The sequence below is a fragment of the Fusarium odoratissimum genome, assembly GCF_000260195.1.
Source record: "Fusarium odoratissimum NRRL 54006 unplaced genomic scaffold supercont1.10, whole genome shotgun sequence".
NCBI lineage: Eukaryota > Fungi > Ascomycota > Sordariomycetes > Hypocreales > Nectriaceae > Fusarium > Fusarium odoratissimum.
In genome coordinates, this window is record NW_022158696.1 from 89,759 (window position 1) to 100,471 (window position 10,713).

At 49.7% G+C, this 10,713-nt stretch overlaps 6 protein-coding genes across 8 annotated transcripts; 3 read left to right on the forward strand and 3 right to left on the reverse strand.

Moving 5' to 3' along the window:
• The first annotated feature begins 134 nt into the window (after window positions 1-134).
• Window positions 135-2,777, forward strand: FOIG_06952 (uncharacterized protein). Of its 2 annotated transcripts, XM_031206228.1 has the most exons (4): window positions 135-1,350; window positions 1,411-1,585; window positions 1,645-1,898; window positions 1,954-2,777. In XM_031206228.1, the coding sequence occupies exons 1-4, from the start codon at window positions 1,276-1,278 to the stop codon at window positions 2,368-2,370; spliced, it is 921 nt and encodes a 306-aa protein (XP_031063347.1). In that variant the 5' UTR covers window positions 135-1,275; the 3' UTR covers window positions 2,371-2,777. The 2 variants fall into 2 exon arrangements, with proteins under 2 accessions (XP_031063347.1, XP_031063348.1); XM_031206229.1 differs by having other exon boundaries at window positions 135-1,585.
• Window positions 2,549-4,574, reverse strand: FOIG_06953 (uncharacterized protein). Of its 2 annotated transcripts, XM_031206230.1 has the most exons (3): window positions 3,937-4,574; window positions 3,033-3,854; window positions 2,549-2,979 (listed from the first exon to the last, which is right to left on the reverse strand). In XM_031206230.1, the coding sequence occupies exons 1-3, from the start codon at window positions 3,974-3,976 to the stop codon at window positions 2,840-2,842; spliced, it is 1,002 nt and encodes a 333-aa protein (XP_031063349.1). In that variant the 5' UTR covers window positions 3,977-4,574; the 3' UTR covers window positions 2,549-2,839. The 2 variants fall into 2 exon arrangements, with proteins under 2 accessions (XP_031063349.1, XP_031063350.1); XM_031206231.1 differs by having other exon boundaries at window positions 3,033-4,574.
• FOIG_06954 (cytochrome c oxidase subunit 7) lies at window positions 4,263-4,755 on the forward strand (the record flags this gene model as incomplete). The annotated part of the gene is made up of 4 exons (XM_031206232.1): window positions 4,263-4,286; window positions 4,391-4,433; window positions 4,574-4,604; window positions 4,668-4,755. The coding sequence occupies 4 exons, from the start codon at window positions 4,263-4,265 to the stop codon at window positions 4,753-4,755; spliced, it is 186 nt and encodes a 61-aa protein (XP_031063351.1).
• Window positions 4,756-5,108: 353 nt separating this feature from the next.
• On the reverse strand, window positions 5,109-7,627 carry FOIG_06955 (uncharacterized protein). The gene is made up of 2 exons (XM_031206233.1): window positions 5,759-7,627; window positions 5,109-5,666 (listed from the first exon to the last, which is right to left on the reverse strand). Exons 1-2 carry the CDS (start codon window positions 5,974-5,976, stop codon window positions 5,498-5,500), a joined length of 387 nt encoding a protein of 128 aa, XP_031063352.1. The 5' UTR covers window positions 5,977-7,627; the 3' UTR covers window positions 5,109-5,497.
• Window positions 6,061-7,186, forward strand: FOIG_06956 (uncharacterized protein; the record flags this gene model as incomplete). The annotated part of the gene is made up of 2 exons (XM_031206234.1): window positions 6,061-6,120; window positions 6,464-7,186. The coding sequence occupies 2 exons, from the start codon at window positions 6,061-6,063 to the stop codon at window positions 7,184-7,186; spliced, it is 783 nt and encodes a 260-aa protein (XP_031063353.1).
• Window positions 7,628-7,819: 192 nt separating the features above from the next.
• FOIG_06957 (uncharacterized protein) lies at window positions 7,820-10,173 on the reverse strand. The gene is made up of 2 exons (XM_031206235.1): window positions 9,348-10,173; window positions 7,820-9,215 (listed from the first exon to the last, which is right to left on the reverse strand). The coding sequence occupies exons 1-2, from the start codon at window positions 9,641-9,643 to the stop codon at window positions 8,234-8,236; spliced, it is 1,278 nt and encodes a 425-aa protein (XP_031063354.1). The 5' UTR covers window positions 9,644-10,173; the 3' UTR covers window positions 7,820-8,233.
• Between the last annotated feature and the right edge of the window lie 540 nt (window positions 10,174-10,713).

Genomic DNA, 10,713 nt, shown 5'->3' on the forward strand with positions numbered 1-10,713 from the left:
TGCTTGTGCCCTTGGGGAATGATTGGCCCCCTTTTGGGAAAAGAGAGGGAACTGACGTTGATGGCGGTGCTTGTCAGTTTTGTGATGTTGGATCCGGTCCCTGGTGTTGCAGGAGACCAAGCCGCCAGGGGCACACAAATGCATGCACAAGGCGTTTTGTGTACAAAGAGTGTTGGAAAATCAAGGGCGGAGGGCGAAGAAACAACCAACACGCATCCAATTGGCAGCCCAGATGAAGGTAAGGTACTGTGCCTAGACCGGCAGAAAGCTTCCATCTATGCTATTTCTAGGGCTCCCCCGTGTCTATGTAAAGCTAGATCATCCCCTGGAAGGATCTGATACCCATCGAGCTGGGTCGCCCTTGTCTGTAACAGCACTGGACCAAGCTTGCTTGTGCTTGAAGCATTATTATTATTATTACCCTATTCTGCTTCTTCAGCTTGTTGCTCCCTCCCACGAAAGAGCGAGGGTTTGCATTGCATTGCATTCTTTCTGACCTCAGTGCAATCTTACCAGGTCCCCCGTTCTTTTCCCAGTTCCCCGTCCACTTCATTCCTTACTTCGTCTCATCTCATCTCATTTCAATTGATCGCTTTACTTTCTTACTTTCTCTCCCTTTGGCTGTTGTCGTCACCTGAACCCACCTTTCTTTCTTCCGTTCTCAAACGGCTTCGTTTCTATTCTGCTTTCGTCCTGTCCTGTCCTGTCCTCGACTCGACTCGACTCGACTTCTCACGACCACCTTTCCGCGCTGGGCTCTTTCACTCTCTCAAGTGTCCCTCATTATCTCACCATCTAGTCATTCCTTGTGGTCAATTCTTCGTATTCTTCTTTCCTTACGTTACCTTATTGTTCTTTTCCACCTTCCTTTCGAATTGCTCACTCTGGGCTAAACCGACAACAACAAATCCGCAACCTTCATTCACTCGTATTCTTCCCGGGGACCCTCCATCCGCTGCATCGAGTGCCACATTGGACCAAGCCACTTCTGTTACATTACACGACATTGTCCGACTCGTCTCTCATTTCTATTTGAAGATTTCTTTTCCGATTCTCCTGAGGGATTGTGCCTGGGTCTACCTGCGGCATTTTATCGTTCTTATCGCAAATTTGGAGCCACCATTGTCACGATCCATCCCTGTGACCGCACCTGCCACCACTTCTCACACTCAGCTCTTTATCCGGCCTGTTGTGAACTTCGGACTTGGTTCACCTCTGGCTACTAACGATCTTTCAAAGTAGCGAGGTTTTATCTCGCTGCATACTTCCTCCGACATGCGCTTCTCTCTTTCAACTCTCGTGGCGCTGGGCGCCTTACAGACTCTCGGTGTCTATGCTCAGGACTGCGTCGTAAGTGACTAGCGCTTAATCACTATGCATTCACTCGAAACAGGTGCTGATGGCCTCCAGAACACATGTGTTGAATCAGTAAAGCCAACTGTGGGCTGCGCAGATGCCACCCAGGCCGGTTGTATTTGTGTCAGCCCCAGCTTTGTCAAGGGTGTGGCTGAGTGCGCAAGAGCGCCGTCATGCAATGCTGCAGACGCCGATATTACCAGCTTTTTGAGCAACGGGTTTTGTGTGGGTATGTTGCCAGAATTCAATAGTATCTTACACAAAATAGTGAAGACTGACATGACTTAGGTCAGCAACTCCCTGCCCTTCCAGAAGCTGCCGCAACGTCGGCTTCAGGCGCAGCGACAACATCTGCAGCAGCTGTAGCAACTTCGTCCGAAGTAGCAGCAGCAACATCGGAAACCCCTGCCGCGGCTGATACCTCTGATGCTGCATCAAGCTCTGCTGCGCCCCCAGTAACTTCAGAGGCACCTGAAGCTACTTCGACTGATGTTGTCGATGCGACTTCCACGGCTGAAACTGCCGGTGCCGTCGAACCTACTGTAAGAAGGCTGTTACATTAAGCGTTGAAGGAAGCTGAATACTAAACATTGACAGGCCACTGGATCTGAGGCCTCTGCTTCCTCCACCGATGCCGACAGCTCATCAACAGCTTCCGAGGCGGCTGGTGCTGCCGCTACCTCTGACTCTTCAGATGACGACTCAGACAAGAAGGAAGAATCTTCCAGCGGCATGTCTGGTGCTGCGAAGGCCGGTGTTGGTATTGGAGTTACTATTGGTATCCTCGCACTTCTCGGCATCGCAGGTTTCTTCTTCTGGAAGAAGCGTCAAAACCAGCACGATCTCCCTCGTGGAAACATGGCAAGCATGTCACCGCCTATGGCTACCAGGGACCGCAGTTATCCCTTGCCCGACCAAGGATCGATTGGCGAGAAGAATGGATATGACCTTGAGCTAATGTCCCATCGATATGAGGATATGCTTCCTCGCGAGGAACCGCGACACATGGTTTGAGCAAAGCTAGCTTGTGGGAGATATCGGCGTTTAAAACGGGGCAAAGCAGAATCAATATATGGCAGATGACAATCGCATACGCACTCTATTAATCACTGCATAGCACATGTCTAATTGTAGTCCAATATTAGCCACTCGGCAAGGCACCAGCACATACCGCTTTATGAAACAGTATGGTTTTACCAGCGAAGGGCGGACGTTGATGGATTTGTTAATCATGAGTGGCAACAAGATTTGAACCAACTCGACGTCAGACGATTATTTTATGAACATAAGGCCAGAGCCAATATACCACAGCAAAGTATATCGAGTTAGCACTGGAGTGTAAACGTCAATCTCAGTCAAGTGTACATCCCATTCACTGTACATATCTTACAAGTTTCTATGAGAAATTACATGGTGGCCTCTGGTGACGCTTGAAGACTCCGTCTCTTCTTTTTAACTCCATTTTCGGATGGCAGTCGTGGTTTCACCACGAGTAATATGGCCTCTGTCCATATACTGGTCGGTTGGGGAGATGCACCCAGGGTCCCTTCTTATTCTTCTTTTCCACACGCTCCTCGTACTCTCGTATTCTTGTCTTCTCTTCCTTGAGTAACACCGTTAGACCTAGAGATGAGTTAGTAATTTCAAAACCAGATATGTGACCAATGCGGGCATACTTGTGCTGGGATGTCTGATGATGCCCATGCGTCCACGACCCTTGTAGTCGATTCTCTTCCCACGCCAGGGACCCCTCCCAACCCACGATTGAGCGATATACATTCGCGTAGGGTCCTCAATCTCAATCCATTTGCCATCGACTGTTTGGATCTTCTTGGGAGTTTTCAAAATCTCATTGTTGACTTTTCCGAGTCCCATACCACGCTGTGCAATAGCCAAATCTCGAGCCTCCTCAAGGTAATATCCGATTTCGGCTGCCATCTTCTTCTTGGACCACTTCATCTGCACAATGGCGTCTTCGACGCTCTTTCCTGCGATTTGACGGGCCAGCATTACGAGTTTCTTGACACTTGTGGGCATGAACTCGCTCTTGTGCAGAAGTTGGCGCTCTGACATCTGAATGCGCTCGTCTCTTGTCAGACGGCCGTTGCGGCGAACCATCTGAATAACCTTCTTGCGCTGCCAACGCACTCGACTTCGAGGATCGGGGTCCACAACCATGGCCATGTTCTCTTTCGTCTTTTGCTCGATCTCGGGGGCACCCGGGGTGGTGTCGGTACTGACTTTTTCGATCTCGTCCTGGAAAATGTTGTCCTCCACACCACTGTACATGCTCTTCTGTAGATATTCTTCACGGCTCTTGGGGTCATCGAGCAGAGATGTAGGGTCCTGTGCGGGTGAAGCTCCAGCGTCTTTATTCCGGGGTTTGCCCCATCCTTTGAAGAGATTGGAAGCCCATTTATGCCGTCGTTGTACTGAGGGTCCGACAGCAGCAGAGAAAACAGGAGCTGGTGTACTAGATACAGGGTGTGCGGTCCTTGCTATAGAGAAAAGCACTTGATTAGTCCCTGTAGCTTCTGGGCCAATTGAGTTGCAAAGAAGGCGGGCTGAGCGTTGCCGTACCTGATACTGCCAGCCGCCGCGCGGCAAATCGGAGACTCATGGTTGCAGATGTTGTCGGGCTCTGCAAACCGACCACTCTCTATGTATCTTCCAACTGAAGGTCGTTTCAATGGGCGAGATTCTTTTCCGCATAATTCGCCGTTGTTCAACCGGAACGCCGGACGATAAGCGTACACGTGACTCGGGTGCTAGCGCGATTAACATCAGCCCATCTTCGGAATCAACTTGGACCTGCTTGACCACATCGAAACTCCCCAGCACCTCTATACTCTCTCGAAAGCCTCGCTCCTTCGCCCGAACAGCTTCGCAAAAGTAAACTAGTCACAATGGCCGTCCGACCCATCACCGGTGTATGTTTCCTTCGACTCAATGGCTCGCTTTTCGCACTCGACCGGGCCAGAGGAGCCTGAGCCTCCCGGTACCAGAGCTTTTCGTGGACTGACAACTGCGCTAGATGCTCCGACGAAACCTCGTCCTGGACCTCAGCATCGCCCTCGGTACGTCGATTTCTCTCACGGAATGAATCGGATTGCATGAATTGGCAATTACATATTTCAAGAGGAGGATTCTTCGAGGGGCTGACAATTCGAATGATGTGGTTGGTTGGAGTGCACCTAGCTGACTAGCAACCTCGCAGGCTCCGGCTTCGTCATGGCCAACTTCTTCTGGTAAGCAATATCACCGATGACACGACACGAGGCTGGGAGTATATGCTCACCATTCCGATTCAGGTACGGCTTCCACATGCCCCGAACCAACGCCCGCGACAACTACTACATCAAGCTCGAAGAGGAGCGAGCTGCCCAGAAGAACGAGTAAAAAAATCAACGGACCGAAACGATACTTGGTCATTTAAGCAAGGGCAATGAGAGATGGGAGTGCACATAGATACGTTTAGGCGGCTAGCCGATGTTTCGTTTGTCGTGTAGCTGGGTAGAGAAGAGAATACCACCAACGCTTCATTTGAAACGGTCTTCGTGCATTCTATATTCATGGGCAAGGGCAACCGAGTTTCAATATGTTTGGAATGCTGGCAATGAGCTATTGAAGTGCAATTCGTGAGGCTGATAGTATATCTGGGATCGACAGGGCAGTCCTGTGTGATCGAATTATAATTAGATATGCATTCATCCATTGTTGGTCGATAGGAGCAATTTTGTTCCAGATCTCAGTCTGAAATCTAGCAAGTAGTACCAGTTTGTACTGATTGTGTAAACTAATGGTTCGATAAAGATGTTGCTTGCTGAGCACCTCGGCCCATTCTGGCAATGCCGTCATCAACTTCTTGCAGACCTGCAGGTGACTCAGCGCTCTAATGTTCAACCTCACGTCAACTATCGCAGAACCAAGCATTATTTGAAGCTGCATTTTTCCTTATTCTTTACCTGGGTCGGTCGTACGCACGACGGGATGCATGCCCAGCTTGACTGAAGACTGTTAGGGCTAACAATGACGGTTGAGTTTCACAAGAGAGTCAAAGTCTCCCTTGAGAAGTAAGCATGCTATATGTGATATTCAGAGACAATAGCAAGTTGCCCTGGGTTGATCTAAAATCGATGGTTTATCGTGCTGCGTCGGGCGCGTGCCAACTTGATGACCAGTGATAGTGCTGAGGAGGCGTCCTGTCTTTGCTGTGTTTTCCATCATCACTTTTCTGTCCCACCGGAGGATACTCTTTGCCCTCCCAAGCCGTCGTCTCGACCATAAAAGAGCCCTTTTTATCTTTACATCTATACGAGCAGACAGCCCACGTCAGATCATTTGTGACACATTATACCTATGTCTGGGGCGCCATTATAGGATCAGGTGGGGGAGAACTTACTTCCGGAACAATCGCTCAATCGCAAAGCATTGTACAGGACTATCCGGCTTGACGGGCTCTTTGATTTCGCACTTGTACTGCAGCATCTCGAGAAGTTCGCATCCAGAGAGCTCGACATTATTGACCCCTTTATCCAATTTGCGCTTTCGGCCGCTTAGATTAGTCTGCGCGCGCTCGGGAAGCTCTGAAGCGTGGAAGACTTGGCACGGATAGCCCATTGTCAAGAACAGTGAAGATCGTACTGAACGATCAGCATCCAAATAAAAGGCCCCTGGCAAGTCACTATCTTTCGGGGTCTCAGAATGGAGACAGCAACGGGGAGTCGGTTATTAGGTGAGGTTGTTGAGATGAGCCTTGAAGACGTAAGTTGAACTCGAGATTTTGGGCCTAAGCTTTTTGCCTATTGGACAAGCATTCAGCACACCACGATTAGATATGTTGTGATATCGTCACGAGAAGTCCATCACACTGCTATGGCTTCTTTTGACTTTGTTTCGCTTTCGTTTAATCACGGCGAAACCCTCGAAATACCTTTACATATCACGTATCAAAGACCTTACGAACTGGTGTGGCTTACCCTTGAGCCACCGAAAGAGTGAAGTCAACATCACTTTTGATCCAGGCCAACTATAAGGGCTTACATTTTCGAGCGACACTCAGACTGCTACTTATTGAATTTAGAGACTTACTAAAATATCAATACAGGTCCTTCGAAACTTACGCTCTTCACTCCCTCCAGATCCCAATCGCTTGAGCGGTCGGGATCAGGTCCAGCATCAACCTCAAATCCTGCCAACCAAACTTACACACATATCAGAACTTGATGAGATCACAGCAGCTCACTTCCATGCCACAAAATCTGCTGGTCTTGGCATATCTGGCCGTCATCTGCCACTACTATACAGGCTCATATCAAACCTCATCACCCCTCCGCACCTCTACGCCATTCTGGTCATCGATATTGAAGGTCGTTTTGATACCACGCGCCTGACTTGTTCGCCATCTCATTTGCAACACGTCTACGTCCACCGCTCAGCACGAAGTGACCCAGACAATACTCGTGCTCTTGTAGCCGAGGCAGAAGGCATGCTTCTCTATGGAAGTGTCGCAAAGACGAGTGCCGGTCGCGAATGGTGGGGGACCATCGTTGTGGGTGGCGTTGGAGCTGGTGATATTACAACAGGCTGGAAGGGATGGCTACGTGTTGATCGCGAGAACGTCCGTGGCTTTGCACCGGGTATCAGTGCAGAGGAAGCTTTGGACCAGAAGAGGCAGAGACAAGATATTGTCGATGCAGCTGGCTGGGCTGCTACCTCGCAGTGGGGAGGTTTCGTCTTCAGGGAGGCTGATGAGAAAGCGTTGGAAGAGGATGCGGACCCAGAGAAACCCTTGGATACTGATGAGCGAGACGAGAGCGCCCGAGACTGAATCAATAAAGGTTCGGGTTACCGAAGAATTAGCTGCTTCAGACTCATATTCGCGTTGATATCGAATAGTGCAGCCCAAAGCTATCAAGGAAACCGGATACGAGGTTGCAGGCGAGTCATCGGCGTGGAGATTGACTGGAGAACACAGTTGCGGACTGTATCATGCGGCTTTTGTCATAAGTCCGTCTAGTGGGCGTCGTCGTAATCATCATCGTGAGGCTCATTCTCATATCCAGTACTTGATGTAGATCCAGGGGGAGGCAAAGCTTTCGATAAGACACTGTCAAGGAACAATGGGTCAGTGACATCGTGAAGATCAGACCTCATTGTGACGCCAACAGAGGCACTTCATCAGGCCTTGGGATCAAGGCGAGCTTCGGTCGTGAATATGGATATAAGTGGACTACCTGCCGAAGACGAGTTGCTGATCAAGCCAGTGGAGTGGACCAATGATGTATCGAACAAGGTCTCGGTGCAACTCCCGATCCCCTCGATCTTAACAAACACTATGTTCCATCGCTAAATGCACCACTGGATTATGGACCCAAACTTTCTTCTGAATGATTGTGATGTGATTTGTTCCACCCACTACGATGGTAATTCAATAGTCTAAGTGAATTCAAGATGTTTTTTTCTGTGGTTTATGAAATTAATCACTTCGTAAAGTGCTGCCTGAAGATATTACAAGAGCCTTGATTTTTTCTATCTTTTTGCTGTTCTATGGGATTTGATGTGATGCTCATCAGGGTATAGTAGGGTGCTGCATCAAAGAAGGTAAGAATCTAGCTAGATAAGATGAAAAGCCTCGAATCTAGAACCCATCCGTCTATTCAGATGTTTCCTGTTCTATCCGGTCTTCAAGACTTGTATGTATATTGTGCTCATGACACCTGCAAAGAGCCGTTATGCAGATGCTTGTGTAAAGGACTGTTCGTAATGCATGGCTGTATGTAACAAAGGAAAGATACCCGAAACTCCGTCAGAAATCCAAAGGAAAAAAAAACGGTAACCCAAAATGTAATGTTTGAAGTGAAGAGTGCGAGTTGGATTAAATGGTAATACCATCCATGTCGACAGCAATCTCTGTGATGCCAGACTCGGGGATAAGGGCAGGCTTGGAGATCTGGCCCTTTGCAGCCTTCTTGTCCATCTCACGCTTGATGCCGTGGTTAACAGCATCGAGAACATTCTCAACAGTGACTCGAGGCTTATAGGCGGGTTCAGTGCCCTCCTGGTAGACACCAGTCTTGACGAGAATGCTGTACCAATCATTGTCGGCAACCTTGTTCACGGCGTTGGTGCCTCGGATATCACTCTCAGGAGTGTCACCGACAAAGTAGACAGTCTCAGGAGGAGCAACAAGACCATGCTCAGTCTGACGCCACTGGCCCATCAGACGAGAGGCAAACTCGAAGGTGGAAACCTGAGGCTTTCCAAAGGCGTGGGTGTGTAGAACGCCGTTACCGCCAGTGAGATCCTTGAAGGTAACTTCGAACATGCGGCGAAGGGCACCCATACCTAGACGGACATGCTCGTGTGCAGCAGACCAGACAACATCGTTATGAGAGAAGTAGAAGGGGGGGCCTTCGTCGTTGGTCTCACTGCGGGTACCCAAACGGCCACCCTTGGACATAGCAACGTCGAGCATGATCTGAATGTCTCCAGCCCAATCGCGAGAGTCGGCGAAGACAAAGACAGCGTCGATGACAACGTCCGAGAAGTCTCGCTCACGGGAGTTGGCATGCTCCTCAGCGGTAAGCTTGCGGAAGGGAGTAGTAGCGGCGTTGTGCTTGATGATATCACCAGGTGTGACAACATCCTTGAAGCCATAGCCCTCAGCAACATGTCGGCACTTCTCGCCCTCACCACCGACGACAAGGACAGTGCCGTACTTCTCAGCCATCTCCCTCATGGGAGTGTGGCCGCAGATGAACTGGCCAGGCTTGATGTCGCACTTGAGCTGACCTGAAAGGTCGCCGCATCGTTCCTCTTCAGTCTTACCACCACCATTGGTGAGAAAGATGTGAGGCCTAAGAGGGGTGTCAGCATTGCACGGTTCAACGCCAGGGTAAAAGTCACGATGCCGTTTATTAAGTGGACCTCCCCAGAATAAATCCGGGGTTGGTGGATCATGACTGCATATTGTGGATGAATCGACTTACACTTGAATGCCATACTCATTCTCGCCATTGAGAACCTTCATGGCCTGGATGGCCTCAGGAATGGCTCGTCCACCACGGACCAAGACACCATCGATGTCGAAAGCGAAAACGAACGAGTCGGCGACAGGCTGCGAGATGGGAGGGGAGATGGGAGAGGCGGGAGACCCGAGACTGGCGATGCTGTCGCTTGAGCTAGAGCTTCCGAGCTCAGGAGAGCTGGGGACAGAGTCGGGGGTGGTGACCTCACGCTGGGTGGGGAGGTTGTCCTTGAAGAACTCGGTCTGTTGTGAAGACATGATGATGGTGTTGCTAGGAATGGATATGGTCCTGTTCAGGCGCACGCGTAACAATCGAGACGCGTGAAGTTGAGGTATCGGTAAAGTGCTTCCAGTAATGATAATCAAACAGAGGTTATTGAGAAATGACTCGGGGAGTGTCAAGCTATTTGTGTGTTTGGTAGTTGTTGATGATAGTGGATATGGAATCTGGGGAATGATGGAGACTGATGAGTTCTACCGTCAAGAACGGTGGGAGAAATCTGGGGCTTTATAGATTTAGATGTCAAGCGGAGAGCAACTGGCAAGTACGTAAGATTCCTGAGGATACAATGTCCAAACAAGGCGCCATCTTGGCCGTGGCTCTGATCGATATCGAATCGAAATCAATATCCATGGCATCTCGGTAGACGCCCGTCGATACGTAGCTCGGGGTCCAATAACCGAGTCAGTCACTGTCAATCGAAACCGTGGCAAGCCATGGATGATTCCCCCTTACCCACAATAACGGTTCCACCGTATTTCTTGTGAGGCATTGTTTTGGTTACAGCAGAAAAACTTTAAGATACAGTATGAGGTAAGGGATGGGATGCGGAGGGCGATGACGGTGTTGCTTTCAAGTCTGAGCGACAAAGGTACTTGCCAGAGCGAGACAGGTGGGTACTTGGTACCCATCTTCCCCTGCTGCCATGTACGGGGACACATTGTATTGGCTACGCTAGCTTCTGATAACCTGCTGTCTCTACTCGCGGCTGGGGCGGGCTGTCATGGATGTTTTTGCTGTCTGCATCCGTGCCTGGGTTCCATTTCTTAGACGCCGTCGCCGCACTAAACCAACCCCATTCTCAACTTCAGTTCGCGTCCTTTGAACGTCATGACAAGCCAGGCACGGGCACGGGCACGGAAACAAGTACAGTATACGTAGGTCCTTGAGATACGAGACATGCCTCGTTCCCACTTGTCAGCCAACAGGTTGTAAATAACGCAAATGGAGCTCATTCTCTTGAAGCAACATACATGATCATGGATCAATCGGTGATACATGGCATAAGCACTCATGATATCTGACTGTTTACAGTAACACGGTGCCA

Coding starts and splice junctions, on each gene's coding strand:
- FOIG_06953 (XM_031206230.1), bottom strand. CDS start 3,976: ATGAGTCTCCGATTTGCCGCGCGGCGGCTGGCAGTATCAG. Junction 3,855..3,936: donor GCGGCGGCTGGCAGTATCAG/GTACGGCAACGC, acceptor TTTTCTCTATAG/CAAGGACCGCACACCCTGTA. Junction 2,980..3,032: donor CATCAGACATCCCAGCACAA/GTATGCCCGCAT, acceptor ACTCATCTCTAG/GTCTAACGGTGTTACTCAAG.
- FOIG_06957 (XM_031206235.1), bottom strand. CDS start 9,643: ATGTCTTCACAACAGACCGAGTTCTTCAAGGACAACCTCCCCACCCAG. Junction 9,216..9,347: donor AATGAGTATGGCATTCAAGT/GTAAGTCGATTC, acceptor CACCCCTCTTAG/GCCTCACATCTTTCTCACCA.
- FOIG_06955 (XM_031206233.1), bottom strand. CDS start 5,976: ATGGGCTATCCGTGCCAAGTCTTCCACGCTTCAGAGCTTCCCGAGCGC. Junction 5,667..5,758: donor ATTGAGCGATTGTTCCGGAA/GTAAGTTCTCCC, acceptor CTGCTCGTATAG/ATGTAAAGATAAAAAGGGCT.
- FOIG_06952 (XM_031206228.1), top strand. CDS start 1,276: ATGCGCTTCTCTCTTTCAACTCTCGTGGCGCTGGGCGCCTTACAGACT. Junction 1,586..1,644: donor GAGCAACGGGTTTTGTGTGG/GTATGTTGCCAG, acceptor GACATGACTTAG/GTCAGCAACTCCCTGCCCTT. Junction 1,899..1,953: donor CCGGTGCCGTCGAACCTACT/GTAAGAAGGCTG, acceptor AAACATTGACAG/GCCACTGGATCTGAGGCCTC.